This window comes from Candoia aspera, chromosome 4 (genome assembly GCF_035149785.1).
Source record: "Candoia aspera isolate rCanAsp1 chromosome 4, rCanAsp1.hap2, whole genome shotgun sequence".
Lineage (NCBI taxonomy): Eukaryota > Metazoa > Chordata > Lepidosauria > Squamata > Boidae > Candoia > Candoia aspera.
Genome location: NC_086156.1, coordinates 108,218,966 through 108,233,939, shown reverse-complemented (window position 1 = coordinate 108,233,939; position 14,974 = coordinate 108,218,966). Strand labels below are relative to the sequence as shown.

The 14,974-nt window shown below is 38.5% G+C and overlaps 1 protein-coding gene across 1 annotated transcript; it reads right to left on the bottom strand.

Annotated features, from left to right (window-relative positions):
* Positions 1–4,135: 4,135 nt before the first annotated feature.
* On the bottom strand, positions 4,136–14,974 carry LOC134497443 (vomeronasal type-2 receptor 26-like). Its single transcript, XM_063303103.1, is given in 6 exon segments — positions 4,136–5,031; positions 5,420–5,546; positions 9,305–9,532; positions 10,085–10,945; positions 13,301–13,478; positions 14,754–14,974. Coding segments are annotated over 6 exon segments (2,511 nt in total).

The following is a 14,974-nucleotide window of genomic DNA, read 5'->3' as shown; positions in this document are numbered from 1 at the left end:
GAAGTGCAATAGCCTCCGTATATGTTCTTTTACTTGCTTGATTGGACTTAGAAAGTGCAGTTTGAAGAACGAGATTGTCACAGCTCTTTTTCATTCCTCCCATGGACGGAACAAGGAACATTATTTGCTCCCTTCAGTTGTATTTCATTGTCATGTTATGATCCTGAAGCTCCTTAGAGATTTCAGAAAGGATTTAATTAATAAGGCGTCTTTCAGTAATTATGGAAGATACAGCCATGACACTTTTCAGAGACACTGAACAGAAAAATAACTTTTTTTTTCCTGAAATAGCAAGAGAATCTGTAATTGTCTGTAATTAGTTTCTCCAGAAAAGCTTGTAATTACTGATGAAGATTAATCCCCAATTGATCCCAGTTTAGAAAGTGAGGAAATTTCAAAAGAGAGATTTTGTAATCAGGAAGAACTTCTTAAAATACAGAGTAAAAAGGATGGCTTGTTTCTCTTCATTCATTTACTGCATATAATTATTAATTCACAATCAAGAGATGTGTGCCACAACTTAGCCAGTCTGATGAGAGCACTAAGTTGCAATCGTATCCATTTATCTCTTAATATCCTGCAATATCAATAACCATTTAATTGTTTATAGGTAGTCCTCGTTTAATGTCCACTCATTCAGCAACCATTCAAAGTTATGATGCTGAGCGAGGGGTACTTATGACAGGTCCTTATAGTTGAGGCTGTTGCAGCATCCCCACGGTCACATGATCATGATTTTGGTGTTGGGCAACTGGCTCACAATTATGACACTGCAGCTTCCCGCAGTCACAAGATCATCATTTGCAGCATTTACTGCTGCCTTCCAAGAAGAATGTCAATGGGAAAGCCAGCAGGAGGTTACAAATGGTGATCACATGACCACAGGATGCCGTGACCATATGGGATTCACCTAACGATGACAATGGGGAGTGCAAGAACTGCTGTCATAAGTCTTTCATAAATCTCATGATTTAAAGACCTTATGACCACATCACTTAATGATGGAGTTCCCAGTCCCAATTACAGTCAGTAAATGAGGACTACCTGTACTGTCCTCCCCAAGCCCATGCCTGGATAGATGTAAGTCAGGGAGAAAAATATTGTGGGGCTTTTTTGTGATCTTTGTGAACTTCTAATTCAGACTGAACCTTGACATCTATCAGTGAAATACATACTTGGAGACAACCAATGTCTTCTAGAGGTCATGGAGTCTCCAACTCTATGCTATGATGAAACAGCAGTTCCCAGGTTAGAGATGGCCATTGCATGGATGACCTAGACCATTTTAATTGCCTAAGTCACCTGCAAAGTATCTGTTGATTTAGAAGAACAGGCGGAAGAAGGTTTGAATTTCAACTCTTCAGAATGTACTGTTGTGGGCACTCAAATGTTGTATGTGAGATTCATTCCTGTTAGCAAAAAGAATCTAATCCAGTCAAGTCATTTATGGAAGTCTTTTTCCAGTCTAAACAGAGAAGTTAAGCTGTGAGTGAATTGTCTGGACATTGGTGATTCATTGACAAGCCTAAATATGAAGCCTGAGATTTTGGTAACCTATTTTGATTCACATTGTTTTAGCATGTCACTTGTCATCCAGCGGGCAAGGATTAACACAACAGCTACAAAACATCTAGCAACCTCATTAATCATGAATCAGTTTTGCTCTAGTATCAGAACCAAGTGAAAATGAAATGGATCATTTAGCCCAGGGAATGACCCAGCTATCCCAGTAGGAGGGACAGAATTCACCAAACCACTGGTCCCATATAAGTCCAGGCCTAACACCCAGACAAATATCTTAGGAATAACCAAACAAGTATATTACCTACTGTGCTCAGCATGAACTAGATATCACCCTGAGTATAGATGAGTCCTCCACTGATTGAACTTATGTAGGATTTATAATTAGCCTAATTTTTCAGTGAGGTGTCAACTGGGTAGCACCACATTTTGGTGAGAGCAGTGGAGGCTTAGACAATCATGGCAATTTTATGGCATGCCTGAGAGAAACTTTGAGGATCTAGTCAAGTGATTGCCAACTATGAAACTTGTTTCCTACAAAAGAATGGTGATGTGCTGCTGAGTTTCAGCTGTTAATTCCTAATGTGGGTTGGAAGGAAAGAGGCCTAACTGACCAGTTCAAAAGGGAAATAAGTCAAAGAGCACAATCATCAAGGCACTCAGTAATTAAGATAGCATTAGTTCACATATGCTTGGGCATCAATAGAAGATTTGCAAAGGAAAGGCAAATGTGTATGGGAATGGAAAACACATTTTTTCTCTTTCATTCTCCTCTCCTTCCCTTAACCGTAGATCAGAGATGTCAGAAGTTGAACTCATGCAGCTGGGGGCTACTGACTCTCTAAGCACTGCTTTTGAAAAGTCCCATCTCATGCAGAACTATGTCTATACTGTGGAGAACCTGGCTACTTTATTCATTAGTGCCCTGCTAAGACCTGGCCTTCTGAAGCACTATAACAAAGGGTCATACTTGTTGGCAGAATGCTAGAAAGCATTTGGCCCAGGAGAGATTGGAAAAGTCACACACTAGGCATTTCTATAAAAATAATTTCATTTACAGAAAGCAAAACATATTTAAAGGCTGTTTGCTGAGAGGAGAGATTTCTCTCAGCTGCATATTCTCTGCAAGCCTACACAGAAGGGAAACTGAAACTAAAAAAAAGTTCAGGCAAGTTCCTCCCTTAGGCATAGCAACCATTAACACATGAAAAGGGGGCAATTAAATTCAACCTCTTCACCCGGCCAAAATGATTAGTTACCACAGTAACCTTAATCTGTAGTAGAAAACATATTAACAATACTTGGTGAATGGGGACATTTTGCAAGCAGAAACCCAAAATGCACGATATGTGATTTATTGGGGAAAAAGAAGTCCCAGCCCCCAAGATCTCAGAGGTGATGAAATGAAGTTGAGCCCAGAGATGCAATTCCATAAATATGTAATCTTAGGCATCCAGATTGGCCCTAGTATTTTACTACCATGGATAATCTTCTAAAGTGGCCCTAGTAGCAGTTCTGCTATTCCTTTCCCTTTCCCTTTCCCTTTCCCTTTCCCTTTCCCTTTCCCTTGCAGTTTTCTTAGCAAGACTACAGAAGTGGTTTGCCATTGCCTCTTCCTTCCTAGGGTCAAGAGAGAGGGACTGGCCCAAGGTCACGCAGCTGATTTTGTGTCCAAGGCAGGACTGGAACTCATGGTCTCCCAGATTCTAGCCTGGTGCCTTAAGCACTACATCATCTGACTGTTTTTCCCTTACCAATAAGCATAATATTTAGAAATTCACATTCCTAATTCTGTATAAGCATTTCTCTTGTAAATATTTTACAGATATGTTACTTTCTCTCACAGTTTTCCCTCACTGACAACACCCTCTTATATATACCATGAAAACTAAATGTAGAGTAAGATGAGTTTATACGATATGAAAGCATAATAATAATTATTTTTTTTTCCTTATTGATGAAATGTAATACTTTAAATGTTTAAAAGCTTATCAGTTGAAGGGCTATTTGGCACTGAATAAGCAAGCATAATAATATCCATAAAGCACAGAAATGTTTAATTTTTTAATTAATCATCCCTTTTTATTTAAATCAGTCCTCAGAATAATGGTAAGTCTGAAATACTCTTCATCAATAACGGAGTTTGTCTTCAACTCCCCAGTAGAAGGCTAATGACAAGGTTCTCATATCTTATTTACAAAGACATGCCCTCTAATTTCTCTAACTTCAGTGAAGCTTCTGATATTTTCAAAATCTGAGTTGATTCTACCTAAGAACCTGTTCCTCTTAGTAGCAATTGTCCTCAGAGGAACCAGAATTCATGTCATTTGATAGAATGTTGTAGGTCTTTCCTGGTCATAGACCTCTCCGTATGAATTTTCCTCTTGCGTATGTGTCAGAGATATTTGATAGAAGTTTGTAGTTTGTATTGAGATGATGATGATGATGATGATGATGATGATGATGATGATGATGACGATGACATGTTCAGATTTTTGGTACTGATTCCAGGATCAACAAACGCCATCATGTAGTGACCCCTGCATTTTGGATGCAGCAGGGGGAAGGCTGTAATCCACTGAATCAATGAGCAAACTGAACTGCCTCTTCAGGATTATTTCTTTATTAACTGCTCCTTCTTATTCAGATCAGGTCTCAGGATAATGATATAGCATTTGGGGAAAAAGATGCAGCCCAGTAATCCAGCTGCAGAAGCCAAAATGGAGAAGATCTCCACAGCCACCATGTATTTGCCCTTCGTACTCAGATAGGTAGGAACAAATGATATCCAGACACTACAAAAGACCAACATGCTGAAGGTGATAAATTTGGCTTCATTAAAGGTGTCAGGCAACTTCCTAGCTAGGAAGGCCACCATGAAGATGATAGCAGTCAAGAACCCCATAAAACCAAGGACAGTATAAAACATAGTGGTTGAGCCTTCATTACATTGTAGGACAATTTCTTCAGCCATGGAGTAAAGATCTGAGTCTGGGAATGGGGGAGAAATTGCCAACCACACAGCACAAATTATGACTTGCACCAGGAAGCAAGATAGGACAATAGTGTTGGCCAGCCTTTTCCCCACCCATTTTCTCATATTGGAACCTGGCTTGGTGGCCATGAAAGCAAGGACAACTATGGTTGTTTTCCCCAAAATGCAAGAAATGGCAACAGAGAAGATGATGCCAAAAGCAGTTTGTCTCAAAGGACATGTCACCCGGTCAGGTTGGCCAATGAAGAGCAAAGTGCAAAGGAAAGAGAGCAGGAGAACAATGAGAAGAGTGTAGGTGAGGTTCCTGTTGTTGGCTTTGACTATAGGGGTGTCCTGCTGTTTAATGAAGATTCCCAGCACCAGAGCTGTGATGAAAGAAAAGGAGAGACTCACAGTGGCCAGAGCGATTCCCAGTGACTCACTGTAAGACAGAAATGTTGTTTGTTTTAGAATGCAAAGGTTTTGAGCTTTGTTTGTATATTGATCTTCTGAACATTGGAAGCAATCAACTGCATCTGGAAAAAGAAAACATCATGGTCAGTTTCTAGAAATACGAGGGTAGTGGGACTGAGAGTTAATTAACGGGATTCACTTATCCCTAGTTAAGTAATGCCTGTTTATATTTAGCAGCATGCGTAAGTATGCCAAATGTTCTGAGATTTATATATTGCTTTGTGGTAAGGACTCTCCTTTTTACAATATCTAATAATGATTTGTGTCATAATCTTTTATCATTCAGCAATTTCCTGAAAAAAAAAAAAAAAGCAAAAAATGGTTTAGGTTTAGGTGGGGGTGGAAAATGTCTATCACATAGTATCTCATATTTATCTATTTATTCTTCAATATTAGTATCTTGAATCACAGTTAAGAAGCCTGAATAGTTTTGCACAAGACAACTCTTACCCATCTGGTTTGAAATGTTCCCTTTTGCGCATGGAAGGCAATCATAACAGCAAAAAGGCTTCCCTTCTATTTTCATCTTACTGTAGCCTGAATAGCAATTGTCATTGCAGAGAGAAAGAGGTAGAACCTATAAAGAAGTGAAACCGGGATTTATTAAAAGTCCTATGTTTTCTTTCAAATAATTCTATCTCAATGGGGATTTCACTTTTAAATAATGAGTGTAGGATGTAGGTGTCCCAAAATATCCTTATGTTTTAAGGCAATTCTATTTAATGCATTGAAGTTTTGTAGGGAATGAGAACTAGAATCAAAACGGAAGCTAGGAACAGAAAGAATTGGAGTCACAAAGTTACCATCATTTGGCTATGTGGAAGTAGAGGTCCAGAAGAACTTGCTTCCCATGCATAAATTAGCTGGAAATAGAGATGAATTATATTTTATCCCCTGAGTTTCATTTCCTTTCTCTACTTTGGCCACAGCAATGGTCAGGCATTTTGTGTGGACCAAGGTTAACATGGTCCCTGACATGGGATCACCCCGTTTCTTTTTTCCTTCTCATCCATGCCAGGAAAGTAAGCACCAATGTCTTTCAAGGATGGGTGGAAGAACAGCAAACTAAGAGCAGCAGTTTTTTCATTCTTCCTGTCATTTGGGGCATGAAGGGGAACTTGGCAGAACATCCATCCACCCACCCACCCACAGCATTTATCTCTGTATCCAGCATTCACTATTCCTCTGCTAATTCATTTTTTTTAAACCATTATTTCTCCATTCCACTGCTGAACACAACCCACCATATAATAAAAAATACAATCAGGCAGCCCAGAATCCTGGTATGAAAGACCAGTGAAGAAAGAAAGCAGAGCCTGAGGATGATGTGGGGGGAGACTTGCCAGAGCAAATCAGTATTTATATGAGATAAAGCAGATGGGAGGAAACATTGCTTTTGATGCAGGGAAAGTATAATGTGACTAGAAAGAGCCTTCCCAGAACCCTAGGGACAGGCTGAGAAAATCTTATTAATTCCTCTGTACCCAGAATGTTAGTTGGCCCATCCTGTTGGTGGAGCAAGGAAAAAGGGTGGTTCAGCCCTCAGTATGAATGTAAAAATGAAAATGAAAATTCTGGGTTAAAAATTTAAGAGAAAAAAGGTAACATCTACCTGCATGCTTGTTTGCACATACAACAGACAGCAACAAAGGAAAGGTTGCTGAGAAGTTTTTCTCCAAGAACTCAAGAACAGATAAAGATGGACAGCATGCAGAAGACATATAGAAGAGATTAACTCTAGGAAAGAAACCAATGACAACTTTAAAAAGAAGTTGAAAGGTGGGGATATTTCAGTGACAATTATGATAAGCCAGTCAGTAATTGTGATGGTCTTGCCAGCTGTGGAAATGTAGACATTGAAGATGAGCAAGAAAAAAAAAAGCTGCAAATTATAAATTTCCAGATTATTACCTAGAACACCATCCATTGTAAGAAGAACTAAACCATCACTCCTGGACCAAACCGGGGCTGACTGCTCCCCAACTACTGTATAATGATTAGCAGATGGAAACTCTGAAAATCTGGACATGCAGGAAAGGGAAGATTAAGGGGATAAATACAATGTTCAACAAGGTTGAAGGAGAATAGGAAGGCAATGGAGTAGCTGAAAGGATGGGATAAAAACAATGGCTTGAATATCTGTGAAACAGTGATGAGTTATAATGTCAAGATGGTGAACATTTATTCATATTGTTCCTAGGCAGAGAACCCATTTCAGAGGCACCTGGTTGTTGTTGTTTTTGTTAGTTGCCGTTGAGTCGTTTACGACTCATGGAGACCCTCTGTATAACAGAATGAAATGCTGTTTGGTTTGTGCTATATGCCTGTCTGTCCAATGTTTGCATCCATTGTTGCTGTAATTGTATCAATCCATCATATTGAAGGTCTTCCTTTTTTCCGCTGGCCCTCAACTTTACCAAATATGATGTCCTTTTCAAGTGATTGGTCTTTCCTGACAATTTGCCCAAAGTATGAGAGTCTAAGCCGAGTTATCTTCACCTCTAGGGAACATTCTGGCTGTATTTCTTCTAAAACTGATTGGTTTGTTCTTCTGGCAGTCCATGGTATTTTCAATAATCTTCACCAACACCACAATTTGAATGCATCAATTCTTCTTCTATCTTCCTTTTTTTAATGTCCAACTTTCACAGGCATATGTGGCAATTGAGAAGAGCATGCCGTGAATCACACACACCTTTGTTTTTAAACTGACATCTTTACTTCTGAAAACTTTAGTCTTTGATGGCAGATTTTCCCAGCATCATTTGATTTCGTGATTACTACTTCCCTTGGCATTGAGTGTTGATCTGAGTAAAATGAAATCATTGATGACTTCAATTTCTTGTCTATTTCTTGTGATGTTGTTTATTGGTCCACTTGTGAGCATCTTCATCTTCTTCACATTCAGGTATAGTCTGTATTGCTGACCACAATCTTTGATCTTCATCAGCAAGTACTTCAAGTCTTCTTCACTTGCGGCAAGCAAAGTTGTATCATCTACATATTGCAGGTTGTGAAATGAGTCTTCCACCTATTCTCATACCTCATTCTTCTACATACATTCCTGCTTCTGGAATTATTTGTTCAGCATACACATTGAATAAGTACAGTGAAAGTATACATCCTTGCCACACACCTTTTCCAATTTTGAACCACTCGTTATCACCGTTTTCTGTTCTAACGACTGCCTCTTGATCCAGGTACAGGTTCCACATGAGTACAATTAAGTGCTCTGGAATTCCCATTCTTCGTAATATTAACCATAACTTGTTATGGTCCACACTGTCAAACACCTTTGCATAATCAATGAAACAGGTAAACATCTTTCTGGTATTCTTTACATTCAGCCAAGATCCATCTGACGTCAGCAATATCTCTCATACCGCATCATCTTCGAAATCCAGCTTGGACTTCTGGTAGTTCTCTGTCGATGTAAGGCTGCAAACGTTGTTGAATTAGTTTCAGCAAAAAATTTGCTAGCATGTGAAATTAATGAAATTATTTGATAATTTCCACATTCTGTTTGAATACAGATCTCTTCCAGTTAGTTGGCCAGGTTGTTGCCTTCCAGACTTCTTGACATAGAAAAGTAAGTGCTTCCACTGCTGCATCTGACTGTTGAAATATCTTAATTGGTAATCCATCAATTCCTGGACTGTAGAAAAAACAGCTAGTCGATGTTCAGGTACTTAAGGAGGTAGAATATGATCAGAGGCACCTAACAGCCATCAACTAGAATAAGTCCTCAAGAAAAGAGATGCCAGCTTGGTTCATACTGCATTTTTCACAACACTAATGTTCTGTAAAGTTATTCCCCCTTTAAAATTGAAAGGTAACTTCCAATTGCATACAATCTGGAAATCCAGCTTGAATAAAATCAGTGTCATTTTTGGGAAATAAATCTTGGATTTCCCAAACATACCCTCTTTTTAGTATGGAAATCTCCCAGCATATATAGTAGGCATTAAAATTTCAGCACTCACTGTTAAAGCCTTGTGAATTATATATAGCTTTAATTACTTTAATGCCCTTTTAAGTGTGTGTGTGTGGGTGTGGGTGTGTGTGTGTTTAAACTAGGGAACCTTGAAATGCCAGCAGAAATAGGCTCTAAGCATTGGATTAAGTTCTGCTAAAAAACTTAAAGATTTAATGAGGAGATATAAGGAAATTATTTTAACCCTTACTATTCAGAGGTTTAAGTCTTTGTATTTCAAAACCTCTCGTCATTATTTCTTCATCTTCACAGTTTTAAACCTGACAACTTGAAGGACAGGATCTATTCAAATCTATAATTATGAAAACAAGAAGGGAATAAATGTGCACAGTTTGAAATACCTAGTTAAACACGTTGGGCCAGATGATGTCCTGTGGAGAAATGGTGAATATCTTATCTGGTGAAGCTACTGGGTCTATCCTTCCAACTTTGACTTTAACAAAGGTCTGGTTTGGGAATGTGACCCAGTTGAAAATATCAAATCCAGTCTCTAGGTCCCCATTTTCATTAAAGGAAACTTTATCTCCTGCAGTGTTATTAAATGAGATGGTTCTCAAATAGTGATGGAGCTGAACAGAAACAAAGGAAGACAATTAATAAGAAAGAGAGAAAGAGAGAGAGAGGAGGAGGAGGAGGAGGAGGAGGAGGAGGAGGAGGAGGAGGAGGAGGAGGAGGAGGAGGAGGAGGAGGAGGAGGAATTTGCAGTGGTATTAAGTTATGGGTCATCCATTTAATATGACTGGGCACAATAATAGAATTACTGTTCCTCCACCTCTCATCTATGTTTCTTCCCTTCCACAGATATTTTGAACCTCTGCCAACCATGCAGCTGCTGCTGCATCTTAATCATTTCTTCTATAATATTGTGGCAATATTTATTTATTCATTTTTCAAATTTATATTGCTACCCACCTCACAAACAAGCGACTCTGGGCAGTGTACAAAGAGCCAGATATTCCCAATTACAAAAGTTTCACTCAGTCCTGAAACTATGAGGAAAATGGAGTGGCAAGAGAAACAAAATCATCACTCCAGTGTTCTCAATGGTTATACCCAAAGTGCTACAGCCCATTGCATTAGAGATAAGAGCAAAGGGAAGTGTTCACTCATTCTATTATTACCTGCCATGTTTCTTGATTGAGAATAATCAGTCTCCCACTGTTTGCCCTTGCTCTGTGTTTGGATTTGGATGAAAACATGGCTGTCAAAGCATGTGCCACCGCATAGACTGCATTATAGATGCTGTAGCTCTGCCCAGTCATGGTGGTGTCAAAGACAGACTTAGGAAGATTCTCAAGCTTCTCTTCTCCAGTGCACAGCCATCCAGTATCTTCATCGAACTCATCTTGAGGAAAAGAACATTCAAAACCCTTTTCCCAAAACACTCTCATTAAATGGTCTTCTTCTTCTGAAGTTGGGTTTCTCATCTGAAGGAATTTATTGAATCCAGAGATCTCCTTAGAAGAAACTGCAAAAGTTATAACACCATGGAAAGAGTCCATAACCAGCATTCTTTGAAAGGGAACTGATGTAAACTCCATCTGGGCTGGCATTATCCAAACTTTATCATTTCTCTTTATTGGCATCTCTTCATATTCTATTAAATAGGGCACCATTCTAAAAATGGCAGTGGCCTGGTTTTCACAATATAGGATAATAACATTCGCAGTGCTCTTCATGATAATCACGTACATTTTACTAAACTCTTTATATGCACCTGCAAGATCATTAGCAAATGTTTCCTTGGCCATCTCTTGCATGAAGTCAAAGCAGATACCTTTCTGGGAAAACAAAGTAACAGCATTTTGTATGAACCTCTCTCCACTCTCATTAGGTTGGAAAATTAGCCCGATCCAAGTCCACCTTAAGTACAAAAGCAACTGGAGAATACCCATGATCTGTTGGTCACCATTTGGGAAAAAACGATGAAAGAAAGCAGCTTGTATCTTGTCATCTATCATTGGAGAAGATCCATATATGAGCTAAATGTGGAAAACACAAGGAACATGGTTTTCGAAAATGAAATTTCCATTATGTTTGAAAATTCCGTTCTTAATTTATGGTCTTCCTTGCAATCATTAACCTAATGATACTCAAAAAGAATTGATGTGCAGAATTTTCACTCAATAGCTGTAATTGTAGTATAAGTACAAAGCTGGAGGCCTCAGAAATGCATTAATTCAGGAAATGTTATACTAAAAATGGTCCCCAAATTTTAAGGGCAAAAGCTTCTTGGTCCTGAAGCAAACCCATCCCAGCATTTAGCTAGTCTTCTCCTGATAGGAAACAGCAGAATAACTGAAACAATGAAGTCATGGTGTGATGACTGGGATGCAGATGAGATAGGATGAGCAATGCAAGAACCTTGTTTGGTGTTCAATATGACCCTACACCTCTTCCAGTTTTGCTTAGTTCTCATCTCATAATCTGTATGCATACCAATTTGCATGCAAATATGGATATGCATTGCAATCCCACAAGTACTAGAAGGGCACATGAATGAATTTCTTCCTTTTCATTTAAATTATTTCACATTTTGGTAATGCATATGCCTCTTACATTCTGTATTATCTTATCTGAATTTCAGGAGCAAGTATCATACAAATCAAACAGTTTTCTTCCCCACTTTCAAACCTGCACTTTCAAAATATGCAGCTAACCGGTAACAAATGTTTTGTGACCTGAAATGCAACTGGTGCCAAATCTTTGGATCACTTTTCCCATGATCAGAATTTAGGAGAGGCAAAAATGGTGCCTTATGCTTTAAAGAGACTTAAGTCACTAAATTCAGGGATAAAATGCCCCACAATGCTGCTACATTCCATGGAATGTGCCATGGAAATCCTGATATCACATTCCATCTGATGGAATTGCCCATGTTCACTTAGGATTTATTAACTCATTGATTATTCTGATTTCAGGAGATGGAGAAGGAGAAGAAATTCTTGAAATATCTCAATACTCTGATTGTGTTTACCAATTAGTAGCAAATATTAGCAAGAATATGTAATAATGTAAGAAATGACCCGATTGGCAGGGTCCAGGAAGAGGGCCTTCTCTGCCAAGGCACCCACCCTTTGGAATAAACTACCCCTGGGGGTAAGACAGGCCCCCACTCTCCTGGACTTTTGCAAGGGAGTAAAAACAAAATTAAGAGCTTCCCATCCTGAATTGCATATTTTATATGCTATATTTTTTATGTTAGACTTTGTACTTGTATTTTTTTTTTTTGTATTTATATTGAATTGTTTTGGTGACTCACTATTTTTAGTATTTGTAGGCTGCCCAGAGTCATTGTGTATGAGATGGGCAGCAGAGAAATTTAATTAATTAATTAAATAAATAAATAAATAAATAATATAGTGTGGTGAGTCAGCCAGTTACTGTATTAATCTTTCAGTTCTCCTCTTTTCCCAAGCTCCCTTCAAGCTTTTCACAGTCCACTAAAACAGCTGTGTTTGGATGTGGTGTAAGGGAATTAATGATAACTCATCCATTGAGCATTTTATTTAACTTTCTATGCGGTTTTCTTCCATTTGTACTACATTTTTTTTAATTATTATTTGAACTACTATGGAATGTTCATGGAGAGGAAGGAAGGAAGGAAGGAAGGAAGGAAGGAAGGAAGGAAGGAAGGAAGGAAGGAAGGAGGGAAGGAAGGAAGGTCATTCTGCAGTACAAATGTCAAGATAACTATTCCCAAATAATAATCCATTGATTTGAATATAAATACATGGTTGAGAAGATGTATTGATGAAAATGTATTGACATTATTATACAGTGTATTTTTCAATAACTCAAGGAATCATAGTATATTAATAGGTTTGGATTCAGAATGAGGAATAAACCTGGTTCAGTACCAAAAAATATCCATGTCATCCAGCCACCACATACTTTGCTCATCCCTTTTTGGATTGACACTTTATTTCCACATCACAAAATGGAATATAAAAGAAGAATTACTTATTTGTTATTTGTTGTTATTTTGTAGACATAACTTTGTACATGTAACAAGGGAGGGGGAAAGTGCTTTCAGACCTGCGAGATTCTCTTACTGTAACCTTACAATAACAGTTGTATTAGTGTTCATGATTTTGGTTTCCTGGCCAGGACTACCTGCAAGGGTTGACATCAATCTTATAAGTCAGAAAGTGATTCCCCCCTCCCCTGCCTTTCCATTCCAGAGAACTAGGGAGGGCCAATTCTGAGATGCTTTCTCAAATTACATTTCTGGTTTGGTTTCATTTATCAGACCATTGTCTAGGCTGCGGCTCGTCCTTCTTTTCCTCAAGGTGATTTTCACAGCCCATTACACTTATTCCAAAAGCAAATCTTACCTGGGGCATCTTGTAGACGTTCAAAATGTTTGCCATGAAGGGACAGATGTGAGAGGTAGGTCCTGCAATAACAGATACTGCCCGGTCCTTGGCATCACACTTATAATTGGGGATGAACCTGCCCCGTGTTGAGAGAAGCTCCATTGAAGCAAAGTAGGTCCATCTGGCCATGAAATAACTGTTAGAGATGTGAATACCCAGAGTCGTGTTGGATAATATGAGGTTGTTCTCCTTGATCTCCTTTACAGCAAAAACCAAGGCCAGGATATGTTGGTAGTTCTGCAGGAAAAATCTGCAATGAGAGATACATCCCAGATCACATTTCTTCTCTTAAAGAATATGACATTTCATATACTTTAGTGATAATTCAGCTAAACAGTATACAGAAAAATAGACTGTATAGTACCGTGCAGGGAATCATGAAAATGCATTAGCACCCAGAAACTTTTTCCATTTCTCCAAATGCCCTGAATCATTTGAGTCATTTTTAAATTACCTGACCAGCAAATGTAGAATGTTCTAATAGAAGAGGATGAAATCTAATGAGATACTTGTATAATAATTGAAATATTCTGCAAAGATATTTCAGAGTGTCCTAAAACATGATTTTTGATGAAAGGGAAAATGCTCTTGGGCAAAACATAATATATATATATATATTTTTTTTCAGTGGATCGAGGCTGGCTGTTACAATTCCTTTCATTCATTATAAACAGTGTCCAGCAGGAAACAGATGAATTGCTTGAAGGAGCATTAATAATAACGATATTATGGTCTTTTGTAATTCTTACAGTAGGCCTATTTCTAGTCTTGTACCTTTAGCTCTTCCCTCTTCCCCTTGGGTGTTTTTTTTTTTTTTTTGGGGGGGGGATGAGTTTTGAAGCATGCTTGAGGGCAAACATTGTGTGTCACTGTTTTTCTGGGATCATGAGAGACCTTCAAAGGGCTCCCTTATCCTGGGAAAAGAGGGAGCTGTTTCATAGGGCAGAGAGGCCCTACATTTCTGCTCCCTGCCTGCTGAAGCAGCTGTCTGGAAACAAATTCAAAGTGCTACACAGCACCATTGTTCCTTAATATTCAGAGAAACAATTAAACCTCTAAAAGTTGACATTTAATTAGCTACAAAGGGTGATTCGATAGTACAGCACTGATAATTCATTCCACACTAAGTAAATGAGAAAAGCCCAATATGGAAATTGAATAAAACACTGGAGTGAGATCTGTCATAACTGTGTGTGTGTGTGGGGGGGGGGTGTTTATTATTTATTTTCCAGGTAAGAAATATCAGTAGGGATCAATCAATATTACTTAATAATTAAGGAACTAACCGGCAAGAAAGAGGAGAAATAGCTTGTGCTACAAGTAATGACAGTAATTAACTCGGTCCAGGCACCACATTAGAGAAAGATATCTCGCTTGAGATATACTACAGTTAAGAAGAGAAAGTCTTTACATGAGCTGGTCAACCAGTTCTTCAGATGGATGCCTTGTGAAACTCATTGGATCAGATATCATGTAGAACTGAGATAGGATGCTGGCCATTATGAAATCCCCTGATAGAAAATACTTGTGCTTAATAAGGTGAGGCTTCCCCACAGCACATGCTGTAGGAGCAGGAATAAGGCATATAACTTCTGGAAGTAACACTGCCATTACTGCCATGAAAAATAACAT